Here is a 25059-nt window from a genome sequence, read left to right as displayed (position 1 = left end):
ACGTCTTATTCATTAACCTACGAAGATTTTGATTTTTTGTATGAGTCTTGCATGGACACGCTTCATACAAAAACCTTTAACCAAAACGTGTTAGGGCGATCCATCAGATATGTCGAGATCCACTTATATCTCTGATATCAAGCAACGTTTCTTTAACTTTTTTCGAGGTCATCGTTAATAACAGAGGTGGATAGACCACTCGCATGTGACAAATTTTCGATGACTTCACGTCCTTCACTGAGTGCTTTATACCACTTAAGTACTTCTGTTCGTGATAAAGAAGACTCTAAAAAACGCCTCCGTAATGAAAATTAGTAAGTAATTAGTAGTGAAATTAAATTAGAAGCTTTGAATCCATAAAGAAGAAGTATGTATGTTGTAAGTAAAAATGATGAACAAAATCGATGAATTGATCTATGGAGTTTTCAGACAGGAACTGAATTCGAAATCATTAATTTCCTTATATGTATGTTTGTGAAAAGCCGGATCGAGAAAGCAGGAAATGTCTAGATCAAGACTCTAGAGAAATAATGGAGTATCTCTTGTGCCTTTGTCCTGAATTGTCAAGACTACGCTGTAAGCGGTATGATGCACTGGAGAAGTTGATAGTCAGGCTGCAGAGTCTGTTAAATACGCGTCCAGCGCAGGAATCCTAAAAGATAACTACTGCTCATGGACATAGTAACTGAACACCATCTGGCATCGCAAAGCACCAAGACTGGCCTATGCGTAACTCGTGACCTACCAAATAAATGTAACCTAATCTATGTTAAATGCCACCCCCTTAATTTATAATGGTAAATAAGTTTTTGAGGACCTATCGAATTCATTTAGTTATACTTCCAAACTCTTTACAGTTCTTAAATAATTTGTAAAATCCTTCCATTGTTTCCGTGCACGAATTTTTTCTAATAATCTTCTATTTAGATATAGTTGACACTACAATGAGAAATTTTCCTCATCCACCAATTCGGCTTAAAATTGATGAAATTAATCGACAGAGTACATCACTGGGACCGCTTTGTACTTCTCTAGGTAGTCGATGTAGAGCATATTTTTTGAATTTTAATGATCAATCTAATCGATCGAGTTTTCACTTCCTTTAGCGCAAGGTGAAATCCACTGTTTCGACTGTTCTTTTCTTCAAGATGAGTTCCAGTGGATCCAGACAACACAAAAGCTCCTTCTTTCTAATTATTCTTATCTAAATACTGTCTCAGTTATCTAGCCTAGCTTTAATCGTATTGTTAGCTATTTTCAGGGCACCATTGACACTGGCTAAGCCTTACAGTCTTGAATGAGAAAAGTCACCGTATGGAAGTCATATTACCTAACGATATTTTTCTTTTTTACTCTGTCCTAACCTTCTGACAAATTTGTATAACAGAATCTGACAGTGGCCGGTCGGAAGGAAAGCGGAGTACATCACATATCGATAATCGAAAAAAAACTGTCAACATAACCTTGATTTTGACTTGCTTTAACGTGGTTTTTTCGGCTTCAGCTCACCTTTGTCACAATATTCAGCTGATTGATCGTCTGTTTCTCGGTCGTAAGCATAGATCCAAGACTAATCGCCAGTAATAATAAGTCTCATAGTATCCTGCTAGTCGGAAAGCATTGTTTCACAGATGTTAAAGCGACGCTGTTTTTCAAACAATTGTGTGATTTTGGAACCAATCGTGATTTCACTTTTCTTTGATCCAAATGATCTTTCAGAATGGTTTTAACTGACTTATTCGATATTCTAACGATGCCATTAAGATCTTTGACTGTTAATCATCGTTTCTCATGCACCAATTCCTTTATTTTATTGACGTGTATGCAATCAGTTTATGCTGCAAAAAGGTACTGAATTGAAACTAAATCCATCCATATTTTTAATGAATGACTACTGGATATGGAAAGTGCACGTGTTTGATGGGGTTCACAGTATATCATCCACTATGAGGTGGTGTACAACACGAACTATAATTTGGACCTGTTCTGTCTACAATCGTACTAATGGAAGGAAGCAATCACTCAGAAGCGAAAAGCTTTGAAAAATAAAAAAGGATTTTGTGGTTCATCACGACAACGCCAGACCCGACACATCGATAATGAAGCGTTAGAATCTTCGCGAGCTTAATTAGGAGGTTCTTTTCCACCTTTCTAATAATCCGCACATGGAACAAAGTACTTACTAACTGTTTTTAACTATGATTTTATTGGTGGATATGACCACCAAGAGAAGCTTGTGAACATCGACTGTTCTAGTTTTTTGCCAATAAAGCTAAGATTTATTTTGTAGTGGTTTTATGAATTTACCTTCAAAATGGGACCAGTTAGCTGACATAACGACTAGTGCAAAATAATGAATATCGTTTTATTATAACTTATTTAAGAAATCTACAGACATTTCGAAACATTTACAACGGTAGCACTACGAAAATTTAACAGAGTATTTAATTTTGGTTTCGTCTGAGCTTAAGCCTTTCCTAGTTATTTTTTTATATTTTTTTTTCACAAAAACAAAATATGTAATAACCACGGAAATGGCAGTCAAAAATAGAAGAGCAACAAAAACTCCGTCCACAGCAGCAGCATTAGCAGGTTGGACGATTAAGTTTATTTATGTTTTTTTTTTTTGTTTCTTCAGCGCTGCATAGAAATTCTGCTGGCGGCTTTGTTTTTGAGCTAACGACTTTTTGTACTATGTGAATTTATTATTATTGTTTTTATTTTAGGTTTTGCTGTTATTATTTTTTGCTTTTTGCTGGAAGGGCATACGCAGCGCGCTGGAGCTTTTTCGGTGTGGAGCTCAGCGCCAAATTCACCACACTTGCCTGGCGGCGGCAGCAGCACGAAAAGCGCCAACAAACAGAGCTTCGCAGCAGCGCTGTGCACCTCTACTCGCTGGGGGAGGCCAACTGGCGCTTGTGGTGAGCTTGACAAGTTGTTGTATAAGTCAGTATTGTTGTTGTTGAAAATGTAGTGTAAGCTCAACGCTAACTGGTAATGATACTGCAGAGAGCATCAAAGCGGCTGCGGCAACAGCTACAGCTCAAGCGGCAGCAGCGATAGTGACAGCGTCAGCATTGACTCCAGCGACATTTTGTATGATGTGTTGGAATTACGGTATTCAGTCCGAGACCGAATTCCCTGACGAGCGTATTGGATATCGCGGCGTATGCGTAGCGTCGCTATAGACGTTTTGCTAATTGAAAATTTTTGTGTTTCCTTTTTCATTTGCCTGCGCGCGTGTGTGTGTCTGTGTATGTATACAAAAATAAAAAAATTGAGTGAGCGATATTAAAAAGAAAACATCAGCAAATTTCCCGAAAAAAAGTTGGAAAATCATAATATTTTTGGTTTTTTCTGCAGCGCAGCGAGTAGAAGCCAGCAAAAATGCTGCAGAATTGATGAAGGAATAAAGTTGAAAAAAAATTTGAACGCTGGCAAAAGTGTTTGGAAAAAGTTTTTGTGAAAAAATCAATGATGAGCAACGAAATGGAGTGATAATCTGCGTTTGGTGAACACACTTTTAAGTTTTGGTTGAAAATTTTTGTTTAACGCGTTGAGGAGCGTGGAATGCTGCAAAGTGAAGGAGTAAATAAAATAAATCAAAGATACAAAGTAAGGTGAAAATATATGCAAAACGTTGAAAAATATTTGCGAAAGAGGTGACATATTAGCAAACAAAAAAAAAAAAAAATTACAAAATTTATGCGAAACATTTTTGAAAATTTTTTTAATTAAAAAAGTTTTAAAAACACCAACAAAAACTGCAGAACATAATTACAATTGACAAAAATCTGAAATTAAGTAATAACTGGCAAAAATGTTCAGAAAATAATTAAAACTAAAAAAATTGGAAAACAATTTTAAACACAAAAAAAATATTTAAAAATATTTAAAAAAAATTAAACGAATGACTAATTATAAATAAATTCTATGTGTATATATTAATAAATAATATATAAGCACACAATTTTTGTTTTGTTTGAAAAATATATAAAATACTAAACGGCGACAATAAATCTGTACAAGCCTGAATTTTTAATAAAAATTAAATAAATAATAACCTTACAAGAAACGACGACAATAATTTTGCGTTTGCATATAAGCAGAAAGTATTACAAAAAAATATTTAAAATAAAAACTTAATTAATAGAAAATTAAAAATTATATATAAAATATTAAAAAAAAATACACAAAAATATGTATACAAATATATATTAAAAAATAGTATAAAAAATAATTATTATTATAAAAACCAAAAAATATGATAAAAACTGAAATATATTATAAAAATAATTTTTTTTTACAACTAAAAAATATTAAAAAATTTTATAAAAACTAAAAATATATAAAATATTGCCATAAACAACACTGCAACTCTATTTTATGTGCAATAATTTCTGAAACTTCAAATAAAAGTTTGAAAAATCAGGGAAATTCTCAAAGCATATTTCCCACACCAAAAATTCACTTCAAGGATTATACAATTGCTGAATGCATATGCGCCATTTTGTAAAGTTGTGCGGGTCGAACCGCGCTGCAACAATAATAACAGTAACAAAAGCAACAACAAAAGCAAGACAGTAACCAAAATTACAAACAAAATATAAATATTGGAATAAAATTCAACAGTGACTAAATAACTGCGCCGAAAAGTAAATATACATATACATAATACATATACACAAATACATAAACAAACTTATATACATAAGCCAATACATAACGCTGTGCCGAAAAACGACCAGCAAAAGCACTAAATAATAGTAACAGCAAAAGGATTGCTACCAAACGCAACAACAATTGCCATATAGGCGCAACATTTGTTATTTACAACAACCATAACATAACTGTTGTATAAATACATAGCGCTGTGTATATGCGCGTAGCATAGTTGGCGGCGCGTTGAAGTAAAAGGACGCACACACACAATCAAAAAGAAAAAAGAAAAACAACAAAGTAGCGGCAGAACAAACAGCACAAAATCACACTCGTCGACACTCGTTTACTGTGTTCGGTGTTGGCGCGAGTGCGCGTGTATTTGTAAGCTTGTAGGCACGCGCCTACATTTGCTTTGCATTCGCCTGTGTCTGTGTGTGTGTGTGTGTGCGGTTGTGAAACTTTTCCGATTTGCATGTATGCGCGTGCGAAGGTAAAAAGACATTTACTATTACTACATTACAACAACAACACAGCACAAAAGCAATAAAAACTGTTGGCGGCAACAAATCAATGAATACAAAGTTGCCATTGTCGTCGTCGCCGCCATCATTATCATTAACGCCATTGCTAGTCGGCGAAAAGAAGAAGCAGCATCAACAACAACGCTAGCGTGTAATTAAAAAAAATCGCCCCCAAAGCAACCGTTTGTGCATGCCGAACGTATAAGCGAAGCGCATTTTTTGAAGGCGCCGCATTTCATAAGCAACGCGCGGCTCACAAACTCGCCCACTGATACCAACTACAACTCCAACTCCAACTCCAATAGCCCGTTATTCCTATTTTCTCGCAGTTAATAACATTTCCGCTTGTGGTTCGTTGCATTATCACGCTCGCTTATTAGTTCGCCTTTTTCTTGCTAGCAAAAACTTCTTTCCGTCGCATCGCCGCGCTCTCTTCATTCGCCGTCGCGTCAGTAACGCACTTCGCCGCGCCTACTAAAACAGCCGAAAATGTCGTACGAATATATAACGCGAGCTCGCGCGTACAAATCGCTTCGTCAGGGAATGTGCACAGTGGCAGCAGAAAGTCTAAATACAAATACAACGACAAGTGCGCCGCGTGAGAATCGCAGCCGATTTGCAGCGTCGACAGCTGTCTCCAGTTACAGCGTGCTACATAGGCCGTTGGCTTGCATACTCATCGGTTTCGTCGTCCTGCTCAGCTGCCTCGTACAAAATGGTAAGTCGAAATTATTTTCTTTAATAAAAATTATGTAATTATTGTATGATATAAGTAGTATAAGTGTGAGTACAAGTTCTATTAGGGTGCTGGACCACTTACTGAAAGTATTTGAATATAATTCATGTGAAGCGCTTTGAGTAAAAGCTCGGTTGCTAAAGTAGTCGTTTTTTTTTCTATGATGACCACTTTAAACTTCCAAAATCTGTTGAAATATGGGTTCTATGGCGAAAAGTGATCAATTGCGTGACTTTTTTAGACTCAAGTTTGCTATTGGCACATTCCACCTGGAATTTTGCCCATTAGCTTGGCTAGCTGCTGTTTTTATTCGTCAAAAACTGTTGCTTTGGTTCCAAATAATTATCAAATCCCTCTAATTTTAACCACTTTGATGTGAATAAAGAGATATATACTCCAAAAGGATCTGTCTGCATAGGCTTGATTCAGTAAGAGACTTTGAGAGACCTCAGATTTCTTCGAATTACAAAGAATCGTTTGTATTTTTATGCACCCAGGTATTTTATTGTTCAACAACCCGAAGGAGCTGTTATGACTCTGGTTTGTGCTGATTTTCAGTACTCGTCAGAAAAAGAAGGCACAAATTGGTCAGTGCACCAGTTGGGGTTATATCTCTTCATAAACTAAACATATTTTTCTAAAATCAAAATAATTTCAGTTCATTTACCGATGTAAAATATTATATTTAGGTCCAATGGATTTCTAAGTTTGTTTTTTGTTGTAACGATTATCCAGACATTACTTGGGGAAAAGCAAAAAGTTAACCGCCATCGAAATCATTTAATGGTAGTCCCAGGAAACGAGCTGTTTCGACAGGTTCGGATAGTAGAGAGAGGGGAGCTAAGTGAGTTAGTTTCATTGGGCATGCGAAGAGCTAATGGGTGTCTAGCGGAGACTCATTGAATGCAGGACATAGGTTTTGTATGTTAGGGTCTATTTTGGATAAGTAGGTGCTGCTACAATACACACAACGAAGTGGCGCTAGGTGTACTTTTGTTTAATGCGGCAACTCTAGCTCTCTGCAATAGATGGTTTGGACTCCAAGTACGCCATTCACTGGTAAAGAGTCAAGGAAGGGTTAGTAAAACGTGAGACCTATGTAGCCAATCAGTGACACCTCCCTGAACGCTCAGTTCACAATATTCTCTTTGTTAATTACACTTTATGAGAATCTTTTGAGTGAGATGATACAACTCACCTATTTTCTACCTACTGGTCACGATAAGGAACTACATTCGAAGATGTTTACAACGTTTTAAAGAAACAATTTGCTGATTTGCTGAGCTTAGCAATCTACCTATGTGCATTCTTTATACATATGATCCATGATCCATTTCGAGATTCCCTACTTTACCCTTAAGAAAAAACACAGAAACTTCAAATTTGATGTGGAATGTTTGTTATAATTCCAACAAACTGGTAGCTGGCGAATGACACACGTAATGTTTTGCTCCAAGGCTTGAATCGAAGGGGAATTGTCCGCATAGACTTTAGACTTTACATATTCGCACAGGAAAAAGTCTAATGATGTAATATCACACGATCTTGGTGGCAATTCGACCGGCCCAAACCGGTCAGTTGGTCTTCTCAATTATCTCCTTATAGAAGTGTTCTCTCAATAAAATCCATTGATTTATGCGATGTGTGGGAAGTGTCGTCGCTTTGTTGAAACCAAATGTCGCCGAGATCACGAGCTTAAGTTTCAGACATCAAATAGTCAGTTATCAAGGCGTGAAAGCGGTCGCCATTGACGATTACATTCTCACATTTCGATAATCGAGTTTTTCTGAACATATTTCAGGTTAGGTTAAAAACTTGTTTCTGAATAAAGGCAATACTTTCAGTACACTAAAAGAATTTCCGAGTTCTCGAATATTTGAAGTTGTCAGTTTTATAGATAACTGCTGAGCCAACACAGATCGTGTAGAAACCATTTTTTTGCTCAAGTGATCACAACTGATCATGGCAATATGTTCAATAGTCGTCCTCAGCAGATGATAAACTCAAAAAATAAGGTCAATTGCGTACAAATATTATAATATTTATTGTGACATAATAATTGAAAAATGTTTATTTTAAAAATTTGCATTACTACTTTTAGCAAAACTAATATTTATAGCGCAAACATGCCAGCAGCAGCACACCTTTATTTGATATTTCCTCATAAAGATACTTTAAGGGACTGTTAAATGCAAAAATCAACAACAAAGAATTGTACTTCACGCTTCCTCTTATTTGACGTCTTCTCTGCGAAGCAATTAAATGAGTAATGCAGCTCAGGAGACAGACAGCAGCCAATAAACATTGAAGATACTGCATATTTATTTCTCCTATTAGCACTTACTATATACACTCACGATCGCTTAAATCAATTTTATTTTAAATATGTACATGCATATTTACAGTTACAAACTTCTCGTGTTCAAGTATTAATTTGAAAGTTGGTGCTTATTGGCGCGCGAACGACCCAAAAAGTCTGTCAACAGCATCCGGCTGTCAGTCGATACTTGCGCCGACTGTTTTAGCCAACCGCTAATTGCGAGGGTACTCACTAAGAAACAGCGTCATTGGTGACACGAAGAAAAAATTAATTAACACAATCGAAAAAAAGTGAAACGGAAAATATTTGACATAGATTGCCATCTAGCGTGCTAACATTGTCTAAGTGGAAAGTTGTTTTTCTTAGAAAAATAGTTGACATTGTTAGCGTTTTTTTATATCGAAGCACAAATTAGGGTGATCTAGAAACTCGGTGTAACCAAAGTATTCGCAATATTTTTATAATGAAGGGTTATTCAAATTTCAAGCCATGAAATGCAACATGTTTATATAACGTAGTCGAAAAAGTATTTTTTTAATCAAACTCCACATTTTTTTATATTTATAATGAATTTAATGAACCAAATATATACCATTTTGGTCGACCACACTCGCCATTTTTCCGCTAGAGACATTATTCCATCAGTGTAAAACGCTTCTGGTTTTTCTGCGAAAAACTGCGACAAGTAATTTTCGCATTCTTCTCTTCAAGCCAACTTTACTCCATTAAGACAGTTCTGCATCCCGAAATAACTGGTAGTCCAATGGTGCAAGGTCAGGGATGCATCGAAACTTCCCAGCCAAGCTCATAGTGACTGATTCCTTTCCCATTCCACATAACACTCAGCATATCATTTCGGGGCGTCTATCCTGGCTTTGCGACCACTTGTTGAGCTTCACCACACTTGGGCTATGATATTTTTTGCACATTATTGCCGTATTTGATCCACTTTTCGTCTCTTGTTAACATTTGCTTTAAAAATGGTTCGATTTCAATTCGTTTCAGCAAAGAATCGCAGGTGTTAATTTGGTCCATTAAATTTCTCACAGGCAATTCAAGTGGTATCCAAACGTCGAGCTTCTTTTTGTAGCCAGCCTTTTCTTTAAAAAGTTCAAAACCATTTGATGATGCATGTTAAGTTCCTTAGGAATGTCATGTTTGCTAATGTAATGGTTCTGGTCAATCTTTTCCATAATTTCATGGACTTTTTCAAAGAAAGGTCGACCAGGAAGAGGTGCATCTTCACATCGAAATTTCCAGAACGGAAGCGAGCGAACTAATGTTACAGCATTGTCTTCGTAAACTTGACAAATTTCATTGGTGACTTGCATTCCCATTTTTATACAAAAATTTTCAAATATAGCGAATTTTTCCATTATTTTCACTCATTTTTGAACAGTTGGAACTTTTTTCAACTTCTCCTAATTTAAGTTTTTTTTTTGATTAAATGAAGCTTAAAATCTCACCTTTCCAACACTATATGGTATGTGATTGGTAGCACTGGAGACTGCACCGACATCTATTGACAAAATACGAAAATGCTTTTTCGACTCCCCTATACAATAGAAATCGAAATAAATTTCCTAAACCTTCCCTTTCCACTTCAACATACAATTTGGTGCTAAATTGTTTATGCCATAATTTACTTTAAGCCATATACTCCCTTTTAAAGTTTGCCAAAACTCACAAGATTTTTTTGCTTCAAAATGAGACGCGCCTTAATGTAAATTCGCATATTTGCACATAAATCAAAAGAAATATATTTTTGTTACATATGAATGATTCTATAAACTAAAAAAATACCTTTGCAGAACTTTCGAAATTTTCCAGAATTTTGTTTTATCTCATCAGTAAGCATTACAAAAAGTGTTTAGTTGATTGCTTAGGCTGCCGCGTACGAAGATCATTCATAAGTAAGAGGAGTGTAAACGCCTAATCACGGTCATTAATCAACGAAATAGCGAATGCTTGTAACAGCCTCGCTGCTTAGGGGTTTATTTATTGCCTAAAAGCTGTAACTAACTGCCTATGCTGATATTTTCATAACTCTGTCAGTTTATACTCTGATCCGGATTTCTAGTTCAATGCTCCCATATAGATTTTAATGGCAATTACCGATCCATGCGATTCTCTGCTTCGTTAATACATATAAATATGTATATGTACATATATATGTATGTTGTATTTTGTATATTTGTCGAAAAGCGTGCGTCGCGAGAACCGGCAATTTTGTATAAATTATAAGCATTTTGAAAGCTCGGTCAGCGACTTTTGCTGCCAAAACGTTGCATAACATCAAATTCTACGATTGGTGATTGATTTTTCTCGGTGAAGCTAATTTTTGGTTTGGTTAAGTGGAAATTTTGAAATATTACAATTCAAAGAAAGAAAAAAATTAAAATAATTGCGGTTTACGGTTTACAAAACTTAATGCTATTAGCTACTGTTTATTATTAAATACATATATATGTACATACGCTTATTTATGCAAGTATATAAAAATTATTAGAAGTCGACGAACTTGCTAAAGTTGGCCTATTTATGCATTTATGTAGTTAATTAAAGTAATTTTCCGTCCGATTCTTGAAAAAATGAGAGAGACTACATGATTGTTTCCAAATAACCGCAAAATGATTTAATGATTATACATTACCTGTGAAAAGTAATCACTACTTAGAATTCACTACAATTTTCTGACTTCTTCTTACTCAATCTAGCGCTATCTATGGGTTTAGTTAGGTTAATCTGGTAGACCAATAAGTAATGCATAGACCAGTTTAGGTCTTTTGCGATACCACATGCAGCTCAGTTACTGATTCCATGAGGACTAGTCGTCTTTTAGGATGCCTGCTAGACGCGAATTTTAACAGACTCTGTGTCGATACCTCTCCTCCAGAGTATCTTACCGTGAGATGTTCCATTGTTTGTGCCTTGTTTTACACATTTCCTGCAGGCTTCTCGATCTGTCAGCCCCATTCTGCGGCAGTGTGTCGCCATCAGACTGTGACCAGTTACTACTCCCATATAGTCTTTTCTTTCGAGTGCTAATAGCTATTTTGTGTACATTCGATCTACCGTTTTGCACATGACTTTTGCAGTTTTGCACCCAGGTAGCCCGTTCACTAGAAGTGAAGTTACTTGCTTCTGGCAACACTTTCCACTGATACCCTGCTTCCCTAGAAGCCTTCCCTTCTGGCTAATATCTAATACGCGGTTACTGCCTTGAATCGTAGATGTAGACTCTGTAATTGTCGGCACGTACATTAGAGGCGAATTCCGCGGCTTTCGCAATAGCAAAGATCTCAGCTTAAAATATACTGCAGTAGTCCGACGACTTAAAAGGCTGCCTTATAACTAATTCTGGACAGTATATTCTCGCCCAAACTCTATCGTGCATTTTCGAGCCGTCCGTATAAAAGTTGAGAGTGTTGCGCGTAGCTTATATACCTTTAAGTCAACCATCTTTTTCTAAGTCACTCATGACTGTTAATGTCCATCACGAAGACTTCGAGCGAAATTTTGTTTGTATTATGTATAGCATATAGAAATCTATAGGGCTGACAGAAATTGTCAGAAATTAATTATTACGTAAATTCACGTTCCCGGAAAATGCGGAAGTCCAAATCATCTCATTTTTTTTCTTTATTGGCGTAGACATCGCTTACGCGGTTATAGTCGAGTTTACAACAGCGTTCTAATCGTCCACCTGGTCTTTCTAACGGAGCGGAGGTCTCCTCTTCTTCTGCTTCTCGAATTCTCTCAAAGTTGGTGTGTTTTGGTCCATTCGGAGATTACTTGCCTTCATTACTTCGCAAAACTCTGGTTATTTGGTTTCAAATAGAAACTTGTACGAAGTTTTTCGGATATTTTTTCGTATTTCACTGCCACGATTTGTTGGGTTGAGTTTTATTACTTATTTTTGTCTTTTCTAAAATTTAATAAAAATATAATAAAATTTAAAATTTAAAACAGATGACTGATTGGGCCATCGCAGCTGATCCTGAGTTCTTCCACATCCGCACGATGGGTTTATACTCGGGCGATAAGGTCTATTATCGATAATAAGGAGCACAAAGCCTTTGCGGGCTGCACTTCAAAGTTTTGTAAGCAACTAAAATGGAGAGAATTAATTTAGGGTGGAAAAGCTCTGGTTTAAAAAATTCTTAAATACTTATTTCAAATACTTCTTAGTGAAGATGTCGATTTTAGTGAGATATGTAATATGAACGTATATATAATGTATAAGCCTTAATATAATATGTCGTAGATTTGGGTGCAGTTTTCTCTCTGAAAGGTTCGTTGCCTATGCTGTAAACGAAGAGGCTATACTTATTTTTTAATTGAGTGTCATAAATGTCGCCATCCTGTTTTGTATCTAGATGTAAGCAAAAATCTTTATAATGAATATATAAAATATTTTAATACATTTCCTCAACATGGTAATCCTGACGGATATATTAACTCATTTAAAGGTATTTACTAAATAACTGTCCTTTGTTCTAACCATTGTTATGATCACATTTATAAAAAACTAAATGAAATAAAATAAACCATGTATATTAAGAATCATATCAAGCATACGTTAATACCCAATAAACCAGCAGTGTCTCCATTAAAACTATTGTTGTTGTCTAATTCTTTATGAATTTGTACAAATTTAAGCCTTGGCAGCAAGTTATGCTCAGCCGGTAATCTAAAATTAGCCATCACCACATAAAATCGAACCATTGTTGTTGCTGTTGTGCTTTTGTTGACTGCTTTGTCTTTGCCTTTGCTCTTTTTTTCAACAATGTGAGGTTATTAGCCTAAAAAGTGTTTTGAGCTTATTTTGTACTGGCTTGACACGAATACAGTTCATGTAATCGACATCGCATGTGAATGTACGGATGTATATATACTATATCAGTACGTTCTTACATACATATAGCACTTTCTAAAATATCTTGCATAAATTATATATAGGTATATTCATACTACATACATACATACTATGTAATGGGTTATTCGTGTAAACAGGTTTAATGTAAAAATTGATTTTTAAATGAGGCGGTGAAATTCACACATTTCGTTTGAAACGTTTAATTACAGCAGTTTCGAAGCGTTTTATTGATTGTAATTTATTTATTAATTAGAGATTATGTTTGGGTTTACAGTTAGTGACAGTTAATGACAATTCAGAAATTTTATTTTGCAAAATGAACTCCGTTTGTTGTATAGGACCGCCGTTTTGAGTATGTTTATTCCACTGTTGAATTGTTTTTCCAATGTGCTGGATGTAACAGTAATAAAGGGTTGTTCCGTAAGATAGAACGTTCTCTTTTGCTGAATGAAATTGAGGTTTTGATTTCGAAATGTCGGAGGATATTAACATAGAATTCTAGATGTCCTCAAATTAAGTGGGTAAGTTCTGTGACACTAGTTCTGAGGCTAGTAAGCTTCTATAGATAAGACATTTATGTGAACAGAAAATTCTAAGAAACCATCATCCGTGCTACATAATAATAATAATCACATTGTATTAGCTCTCAGATAAAATACAGCGAATAAGTAGTTGTTCTGATATATACAATATATCTCTTATAAGGGCACCTTTAGTTGAAATCCATATTCATACCCTGAACCGAGTATGTTAAGTTTAACAACAAGTATGTAAGACCCAAAAGCAAACATCGGATACCCGAAATTTATATACTGCATAAATTATCTGAAGCTCGGTCGATTGAGACATGTTCGTCCGTCTATTTATCCACACGAATAAGTCTCTCAGTTTTTGAGATATCGGTCTGAAATTTTTCACACGTTTTTTTTCCATCCGAACCTGCTCATTTGTCAGAACTGCCGATATCGAACCACTGCAGCATTTTCGAGCTGCTATCTTCAAAGGCAATGCTACAATATCCGAACAAAGTATYCAGAAGAGATACTACACCATATAGCTGTCATACAAATTGACTAATCAAAATCAGTTTTATTTATTAATTGTTTTTTTTATTATCGATTTCAAAACATTGGATATATTATCGAAATATCGTATTACTTAAGTATCAATGCCTTTTTTTAAGCACAAAAACAAATATTCAATCGGGTACTTTTACTACAATTTTATAAGAATTAAGTTATTACTAAATTTTATGTTAATTATCAGGAAATCGATAAATTGGAAATCTGGAAAATATATGGTTAGTTTTTCTTTAAATTTTTTTAAGCTATACTCGTATACCACTTTCGGAGGAAAAATTCGATATTCAATCGGGTATTTAAAAAAAATTTGTTTTGAACAAATTTCAATAAAAAAAACGGTTTATATAGTAAACTGAACATTTACTTAATAAATAAATTTATATAAAATGTTGATAAATAAAAATTAAAAAAAATTTATAATAATTGTAAATCGATTATCTAGAAAATGTATCGATATTTTAAAGAACTTATATACAGATTTAATGATAACTTCAAAAAAAAAAATCGATAAATGATAATAAAAAGTAATCGATATATACGTATATCGATATTTTTTTAAATTGATGACATAGGAATATAGTAAACTAGTGCAAAACATCAAAAATTATTATTTTTGGTCTCTACAGTGTAATTATTATAATTGGCCACAATTGTAGGTGCATAAATAAGTTAACATGTATGTACATGTATGTATGGAGGTATGAAGCCAAAAATATACATTTGTATGTAAATATACAGATGCGTTAATCCGTATTGTACACAATAGCGTTTGGTATCGATAAATTCAGTTGTGAACATACTCAAAGCAAGTGTTGGCCAATTGCCAGCCGATTTTGCAATAATCAGCAGAGATTTTATTGTTTTGGCGGCGTGTGAATTTGGCCGAACTGGAAATTGTCTATGATTTCGACAGCACGCAACGCTATTGTGTTCCGCTGTACAAATAAATTTGCTCTACAAATGTAGTACGGATGTGTGGCAAGCGTTTATGCTGCAAGCACACACATACGTATATATGTGTATATTTAGGCCTTAAAGTAGGGCTTACTGACAATGCTCACCAGTGGCTGCACACACACGCACAAATATGCTTGCGTGAACAATGGCCAAACGGTGCGAAGTCAACAAGGCAGTCTCACAACGAGCGCTAAAGCCACAGATAAAACCGCAGCGGCCACAGCACTATGCAGTTATTTATGCAGCCTTACATAACTATGTACATATATACTTGTATTATATATAGTAATACATAGTTATAGCATGTAGATTTGTCTACAGTGTGCCCAATTGAAAAGTTGATTAACTTGGCCCATATATGCGAACATGTTCGTCGTGCCCAGCGCCACACCACGCATATCTACAGATACAGACATACATGCATACATATATAGGTACTCGTATGCTTTAAATATGTAAATAAGTACTGTATGTAGGTTCATTATATTGTAATGCCATGACTTTAGGTACCGTTTGCCGATTGCAGTAAGCTCGGCTAGGCAGTGGCACGTTTTCTGAGAAACCCGTAGAGATATCAACAGTATTCGCAATATGCGCAACACAAACCGAAAGCGCACGAAAATTTATTCGCATTAGTATGCAACGTGAATGAAAGTGTCTGCGCAGGCGTACTGCGCACGCTTAGTCGTTCGCACGGTCAGTCGGTTAGTAATTTTGACGCTAGCGACAGTGCAGTTGCACCAACTAGCCGGGGGACTAACTGAAGTGCTGAAGCGGCCACTTCGGTGACTGTTTGGAACTGTTTGTTAGTGCTGGCGACTGCGACTGCGCAATGACTAATTTAATGCGTAACGCGTCTTAAGGCATTACAAGGCTCATACATGCTTTCAACATATACATTTATACAATTAGATCTTGATAAGTACTTTAAACGTGTTCACTGATTTTGTAATTTTTTGAGTTGTATTTTAATTGGATTAGAAAAGATTTCATAAGTCAAACCTTAGTAGGTAAATTTCTACGTATTTGCATTGTTGTAGTTACAAGTTTGGTTAGACTATTTCTCGCAAACAAAAAAATTGGATTAGATTTCATAGTATGATAACTTTATGGAGTTTTTGTTTTTCACTTGAAGTGGCCTCAATTTTCGTAAAACCTGAGTTGTAACTTACAGCTGAACTTCCATAATAAGCACTGCTGTAAATCAAAGTTCTTCATAACTTGAACTCTTGAATTATGCTAATTCGAGTTAGAGAAGTTCAGCTGTATATGCATGTATTGTAAGTAGATATGTAGAACTTTGACGGAAACACAAATGAAACGATAATAATGGTATTATATTTAAAAGCCTTTGTATTTATAGCCTTCAGTCTTAAGATCAAAAATGTTTTTCATAAAGCATAAGACAATGCGAAGGGTATTCTGCAAGAAAAAATCTTCCAGAAATCGCGTTATTATACAATATAGATAAATTTAGTAGTTACTAAAATTATATTCAATAAACTTCTTCTTTTTTTTTGGAAACATTGCTTACGCGGTTATAGCCGAGTTAACAACAGTGCGACAATTGGAGATTCCAAGTGAAGCCAGGTCCTTCGCCACCTGGTCTTTCCCACGGAGTTCAGCTCTTCCTCTTCCTCTGCTTACCCCGACGGCTACTGCGTCGAATACTTTCAGCGCTAGAGTGTTTTTGTGCATTCGGACGACATGACCTAGCCAGCGTAGGCGCTGTCTTTTAATTCCCTGAACTATGTCAATGGCATTGTATATCTCATACAGCCCATCAAATGCCATATTCGCCGTGACCAACGCGCGAAGGCCATAAATCTTTCGCAGAACCTTTCCCTCGAAAACTCGTAATGTCAACTCATCAGATGTTGTCATCGTCCATGCCACTGTATCATAAATAGCATTTAATACATTTCAATTGTCATTTCGTGTTGGTTAGAGTTATTCTGCGTTGGATTTCGACGCTGACATTGTTTTTGCTGTTAATATTGGTTCCAAGATCGGCGAAATTATCTATGACTTTGTAGTTGTGACTCTTAACAGTGACGTGGGAGCCAAGTAGCGATTGCGACGACTATTTGTTTGATGACAGGAGATATTTCGTCTTACCCTCGTTCACTTCCAGACCCATTTGCTTTGCTTCATTATATAGTCTAGAGAAAGCCGATCTAACGGCGCTGTTGTTGAGTTGATCTCATCCGAGGCTGTTGTTTCCTTTTCATTAGGGGCGTATTTTACGTGGCGGGTCCCAAACCCAGCGCACAATACTTGGGAGGGATGGTTCGCCTTTTCACTACAGCTCACCTTCAAACTGACTTTCTTTAGCTTCCCAGGGATACTTGGTCTAAGGCCGGAATTCGTGAGCTGCTTTAGTCGTATGTAAAAAGAGCAAAAAATCCAGTCTTGGGAGGTATTCTTACTCTGTATACGGGTCCAGAAGTTTGATTTCAGATTGTATTTTCGTTCACCCTACTGTATGTATATATACTCCTATGCACTTACCTATATACCATCGCTTGTCATTGCTTTCACATATGTAACTTATGTAACTCTTAACTTAATAACAAATGCATGTATGCATAAATTGTTGTAAAATTACAAATAAATCAATCGAACTAATTTTAGCCACCAAGCATAAGTGCACACTCTTCGTTGCAAACGTGCAATTTTCTAAGCGACAGGTGTCAAATGAATGGCTATTATTATGTAATATTACAGGTATTTCGTTTTTGTGCGTTGCCTCAGAAAAGAAACTAGTTTTTGTAATTGCCATTGGGGCGCATTGATTTGAAATTCAGCAGCAGGCGAGCATTTATAAGCGTTATACAAGAGCATATCCACATACATATGTAACTACATACGTATGTATTATATATGTATATACATATCTATTTAACTTTATTCACGTTCCTACTATGAAAACTGACTTTTAATGCATTTCTTGCGAAAATTTCCGTTACAAATGTTACGGAATAATAAAAAATGTGTTTGTATATACAAGTTGGTCAGTACGTTTCCATAATGGGCGAGACTCCTACAACAGCAATTACGTCAATTGTGTGACCATTTTTGGAATAAACCAAAATAAGGGGGCATTATGTAATAGGTATGCTCCAAAAAGGTAAGCAAACAATAAAATTTTTTTTTTAAATGTATTTTTCGATATTTGCAGCCACTAAATAAATAACGGCGTTCATTTCGTGCTAGTTTTATAAAATTAAAAAATCAATAATAAAACGTAAACAAATATGTTTTTGTAATTCAATATATATAATATGCTTATTTACAAATATTTAGAAACATATGTACACGCCTCATAAAGTGTGTATACATGAGTATACTTACGGCAACTTGAGTAACTTCATATCACTGCCCTTTTGTAAATCAAGGTATACCTGCATGCCTTCATTTCTTTGAGCTGAATGCATTTTCTCCTTTGCGCGTATCCTTTCGACATGAATTCTCAACCACTTTATGCAGCAATCTTCTTAAGAACTTTGATTTAAGAGGTGAAAAGCATACTTACCTGGCGTAGAGGTTAACCGTGATCATGAAGGCGGTTCCTCCGGAGCGAGACTTTGTCATTGCACTACGATGAGGTTGACCTCTGCGATTATTCCTAATGTGAATAGCTCGTGCGTGTAATTTTTGGTAGCCGGGAATGGCGTACGCGCCGTCCCGACATAAGTAAATACATATTATAAGTAAAAATATAAAGTGATTCAAGATATTATAAAAAGCGAAAGCTGAAACTTTCAGATACTTACTTGCATTTCATCATTGCAAGCATCCATCTGAAACTTCGTGCAATGAAGACTAAAGTTTTTCAGGTTGATTATTTGTTTAACCATCGAACCAGATTAGCGGGGCGACAAGGCGAATTGTCTGACTAACGAAATGACTGCCTTTAGGAAGGCAGGGCTCAGATCGCGTTGTTTGATATAAACAATCTTCAATTCGAATTATATTGTATATTTACTATAGGGAAGAGAGAGGAAAGTATATTTTATGAAGATCTACACTTGTACAAGTATATACATCTTGATTTTGATTTCATCGATCAGTTGGTAATGACGCTATAGCTCATTTGAAAGAACATTCTTTGGCATTTATTTTTTGAATATTATCTATTTCAAATGTTGGCCTCGGGCTACGTTTGAAATGGTCTATACGTTGAGTCCAATTTTCCATGACTCGATAGAGCATTTTTCGACTGTTATCTCCATAGAAAAAAATCTAACGGTGTGATACCACACGATCTTGGTGGCCAATCGACCGGTCTTTGTATGCACTCTCATCTACGCCTGCTTTATTTTCTTCACTGCTTGGTGGACGTGGTCTATTCGGTCGAATATTGGGTCTCAAGATGAGTGATGGTGTTGCGTAGGCCGATAATGTTGACCATAAGTTGAGCGAAGCGCGCGGAACACTTTCTTTACATAACGTAAATTTTCGTGAGAAAGCTAAGTTGTTCAGGCGTAAAACTTTCCATGATGAAATGCCAAAATATACTAAAAAAAAATAACATAACACCTTGACACTACTCACGCGTGATCTATCGAAAAACGGCTATTGAAAAAAGTACCTCTCCTTGAATCACCCGTTATTTGTACATTCGATATGCAAAAACATAACTTTTTTGGAAACTCACGAGTGGTATAACGCCTAAACTGGCCACTTAAAAATTCGTTATTGTTATTGATTTTAACTTTTTCTAATTTTAGTATCTACTAATTATTATTACCGCCCTTCCATTGTTTCACAATTATAGTTATGTATAATAACAATTTGTCGGGCGCTATTAATTTTGATTAGTGGAATATGAAAAAACTCCCACTGCCTCAAATCCTCATGTCACCCACCCACGGTAACTGTAAATGATTATTATTACATGATTACAATAATAAAATAAAGTTACTTCCTAACGCATTTCGGTAGCGTAATCCAATTGCGCCATTCCGGCGATAAAGTACAAAATACTCGGAACTAATACTTATTCGCACGACACAAATACACACCCGCACCAACACAGAAGCACACATCCGAGCAGCTTATGAATATTTTTGACTTGCGGAGAGCGGCATAGCGAGTGGTACAAACTGTGGGCGTGTCACGTGATAGGAAAACAAGGCTCAACTGTCCGCCCCACAATTCCAGGCGTCCTCTGTTCCCGGCTCTAGGGCAGATTGCAGTTTGCAACAAATGTATCGCTTTTCGCGTTGGCGCCGCTAATCCAGCGCAGATTGCCGAACAATTTGCTGCGATTAAATTAGCCAGAACGTGCGCACATACCCACGCATACAACTAAACACTGACGCGGAGTATGAGGGGGCAGAAGCAGGACTTCATATCTGCAAATAAACAAACAAAGCATATTTGTCGAATTCTCGATGACGTTGTCGTGCGTTGAATGACGTCTCCGTGTGTGCGAGTGTGTGTGTGTTGGCGTGTCAGTACTTGCAGCGCGTCGAATCGCTGTGGGTTGTGAAAAATGCGCGCGGGTGCTTTACAGCCATCCATGCCATGCCGGCGATTGTGGGTGTTGTTGTCGCACAGCTGGAGACCTGCCGCTTCACATGCTTGCGGTTAGCGAAACTACCCCCGCGGTGTAAAGTCAAAAGTAATAAACATTAATAGAATACTCTGCACTGATGACGCGCACACTTCGGTGTGAATGTGTGTGTGTGTGCGCGCTTACTGGCGACCGACACGCCACTTGGCTCAATTTCCGTTTCATATTCACAGGTTGTTGCTATTCATCCCCAAAGCTGCGAACGCATGGTTGCGTGCGTCGTTTGTGCTCGTATATTAAAGTGCGCTTCTGCAACCACCCGCCGCCCCTCATCGTGCGCTATATGTGTACATTAAGCGCTTGCGGAGTTTTGTTGTCGTGCGGCACTTTCAACTTAAATTCTTCCTGTGCGTGTGTGTGGGATTTTCATAAATGCTGTTTGGCTCGTCTTGGTTGCGCTGTTGCGCCAGCAAGTCCGTTGAATCGAAATAAATATGACTTCTGTTGCTTACCGCCCGTGCAAGATTTGCAGCTTTTCTTATTTGCACTTGCAATCTTTCTGCCTTCAGCGTGGCTTCACTAAAAATACATATTACTCTTTGTTGTAGTTGTAGCTTTAAGTACTTAACTGCTTATTGGAAGGCCATATGCATGTATGAAAGCAATATAAACATTTTTTAGGTTAGATTTTGTGACGATATACTACGTAGGTTGCCTTTTATATTTCGGTATTTGGCAACCCTAGTGTGCAATCGGGCAATTCAAACCCTTAACGGAAAGTTTAAAATTTTTGATGTTATACATAATCAGAACGTTTTGACATATGAGCGCTATTTGTGTTGTTTATAGTAACTCAAAATATTCATCACGGTTAAAAAATCGAATTAAATCGCGAACGTTGTCGCTAATTTCTTACATTTTTCGACGAGAATTAATTCAGAAATAGTGCATCCATGAAGTTAATTCGGTTTTTAGCGATGAAGTCCTATCAAAGACCAGTGTTTATCGATGGCAGGGTGAATTTAATCGATGTTGTAGATCCCAACAAGACGAATTTCGTTAAGGTCGTCCAGAATTAGTTGTTGTTCCGAAAACTATTGATCCTGTGCGCAAACTGATAATGCAAGATTGTCATGTGTCCTACCGTGAGATTGAAGCATTAGTGGGAACAGCATTCTTTGAATATTGCACGAACATTTGGCTGTAAAGAACTTTGTTCACGTTGGATCGCACATACATATTATGTTAATCGCTCATAAACAGGCTCGTGGCTAGTGGTGAAGCGAAATGTTAAAAAAAATTAGATAGCGGCGCTTTTAAACACGCCTATGATAAACGTGGCAGGTGACTATTTATGTTTCAGATCCTGGAAGTACTAACTTTGATCGCGAGGTGCAAACAGTCTATAATTTAGTTTATTGATTGTCTGTTCCCACTATAGTAGGGTCTTTTTTATCTGGTCTGGCTGTCAACTCGGCAGAATTTTGCCGCTACAACAACAACAGTTTATTTATTGTTTTATTCTGTTCAAAGTATTCGAAGAAAATAGGTGCTTGCATATCCTAAAAATACTGAGTAAAACCTTGCCAACCAACTGCTGTGACGGTCAAACTCACGACCGGACTGCAGCCGTTCAGCCAACTCCCGGTTAGTTTCAGGTGTGTAATGATCCATGTTTTCTCTACGGTCTTAAATTCGTTCTTATGACACTTGATCAGTGACTGATTGTTCTTTGAAAGTCGAGCACAATTGCCTTTTTGACTGATATTCAAAAAATTTGAACCCTGACAGTTAAAAAATCGTGAGTGATTTGCTCTACTATGTCTTTTAAGATGCCAATATTGTTAAATAACAAACTTAATTTAATTTTATGGTTGCGCAACGAAATTTCAGAAACCTTCACTATGTTTTCTGCCGTTACTGCCTCTTACGGTCTTCTTGGTCATCATTTGTGCTGGTGTGGATGCGATAGAACTAAGCAAACTATCACTTATTAGTCCACTGTCTTTTATCAGCGGTATTGTATCTAATCAGGAAACAATATTTTATCGCAATTTATTTTTTTCGGTGTAAACAAAAATAGAAGGCGTAAAGACACTTTGAGACCAACAACATGTGAACTATTGAATGAAATGTGAAGAAATTTCGACAGCATTCTATTTAAGTCTAGTACTCGATGCTAAAGATATATTTTTTTAGTTGGCAACGCGATTTAGTTAAGATAAGAAGAACCGAATAATTTATATTACAGAAAAAAGTTTATTTGGTTTGTAGAATTTTTGTACTTATTTCAGGCAAATAACTGAAGATCTGCAAGAAATTCCAAAATACAAGAACAAAACATAACATTGAAAACAGTTTCCTACAAAACTCTCAGTTAATGCTAAATTTAGCATCAGCTTACAACAAAACTAAAGCAGAACTCTTTTCAAGCATTCCAGGTAGGCACTTACTTGGCCTGCTACCTACCTTCTTATGTTGTTGTTCTTTTATCTTTCTCTTCTTTGCTTTATTTGTGTTAATTTAGCACATTTTTTGTAAGTAAACTATTTCCAAGAATTCTCAAACACTTTATGCCACCAACTTCTTAAGAGCTTTTGTTTGAGCGGAGAAAAGTATACTTACCTGGCGTAGAGGTTATCCGTGATCATGAAGGCGGTTCCTCCGGAGCGAGACCTAATCATTGCACTACGATGGGGTTGACCTTTGCGATTATTCCTAATGTGAATAACTCGTGCGTGTAATTTTTGGTAGCCGGGAATGGCGTACGCGCCGTCCCGACGTTATTAAATACATTCATATGCTACTGTATTGGAAAAAATTATAACATTGCAAAAAGATGACACGTCAAAATAATCATTAGTGCTTTATACACGCTTGTCTTTCGGAAGTGCAGTTGATGATTTTTACGAAGTGCGAGTGGAATATTTAACAAATTAAAATTTGTGTGCGGAATCAAATTTCGGTGGTAATTGTTTGCCGCAAGCTACTATTTTTGATTGAAAAAATTTGTTCAACGAGATTTGAACACGTTGACGGTAAACCGCGACGTGCAGGACCAGCAACTGATGATCAACATGTCAATAAATAAAGGAATTGGTGCTTGATAATCGTCGTTTAACAGTCAGAGATCTTACTGATATCGTTGGTATATCGGAAGGATCAGTGAAAATCTTTTAAAAAGATAATTTRGGCCTAGGAAAAGTGTAAACACTATTGCTTCCAATATCAGCAATCCCTTACGAAAAGCAGCGTCGCGTTAACGTCTGTGAAACAATGCTTTCCAACCACTAGGATGTCATGAAACGTATTATATTGGCGATCAACACTAATTTTCATTTCTTGTCAATAACTATTAGCGTCGGGGACCCGATATAGTATTCGCATGTCTGTATATACGCGAAATCGATTTTATACTTGTTATTCAAATCAAGTTCTTATACGGAAAACTTATTTATTTGAGAATATATCTTCACGTAACTCAGGATGTACTGTTATCGGATGCAACGGTGCAATCTGTAAAGAATTTTTTAGATCGGACCACTATAGCATATAGACACCATGCAATTTACCGTTTAAAATCAAGTTCTTGTGGTTTTTTCAAGTTGAGCTAACGGTGGGTATTTCTGTCATTAATTGAATAGCTTTTTAGTGCCCCAAATAGGAGATATGTAAATTTGGATCAATTTCGAGATTCCCTACTCTTTAAAGAAAAAGCTGAGAAAGTTCAAATTTAATGGAGAATCCATTTGAAAGAATGCATTTGCATTTTGGCATTTACTTTTTGAAGACTATCTCTTTCAAATCTTGGCCGCGGATACGTCTCATATTATTAAATAATGAATGCTGGGTCTCACCAATGGGTATTGGTGTTGCGAATAGTACGTTCGGTAGGCCGATTATATTGACTATAAATTGAGCGAAGCGCGCGAAACACATTCTTTACAGAATATGAATTTTCGTAATAAAGTTGAACGATTTGTTCAGTATTGTTTGGCATTTTATCATTGAAATACTTGAGCTCTCAAGCTAAATACACCGATAGAAGTCATTACCAAGACTTTAGTAAACTTGATTATAAAGGTGAGCGCTTAAGGAAACAACCACTTCTCTATAACTTCTTACCTTTATATACAGGATCTGATCCCCGGAAAAGATCAAGGAAGATCCTTCGGTTTGATAAAGTTAGTGTCAATGCCGGTATTATAGAAGCGCCTGTTGTCTGATGAAAATATACCTCATACCAGCCAGTATATTGGCCAACCAATCGAAAACAGCTTACTCCGCTTTAAAATTGGTTAAAAGAATTAATATCCTTGCGTTTATTTCCACAATATATAGTCTATAATAATTTTAATTCCAACTAATACCTTGTTCGATG

General features: G+C 36.3%; 1 protein-coding gene across 1 annotated transcript in view; it reads left to right on the top strand.

Annotated features, from left to right (window-relative positions):
* Positions 1-4319: 4319 nt before the first annotated feature.
* Positions 4320-25059, top strand: part of LOC108974143 (protein Skeletor, isoforms B/C) — a 72933-nt gene continuing 52193 nt past the window's right edge. The window contains exon 1 of the mRNA XM_018941820.1: positions 4320-5901. Within this exon, the coding sequence (XP_018797365.1) occupies positions 5673-5901 (229 nt within the window). The 5' untranslated portion in view covers positions 4320-5672. The remainder of the gene's footprint in view (positions 5902-25059) is intronic.

This window comes from Bactrocera latifrons, unplaced genomic scaffold (genome assembly GCF_001853355.1).
Source record: "Bactrocera latifrons isolate USDA-ARS-PBARC rearing strain unplaced genomic scaffold, ASM185335v1 scaffold_53, whole genome shotgun sequence".
Taxonomy (NCBI): Eukaryota; Metazoa; Arthropoda; class Insecta; order Diptera; family Tephritidae; genus Bactrocera; species Bactrocera latifrons.
This window is presented reverse-complemented; position numbering and strand designations above follow the sequence as displayed.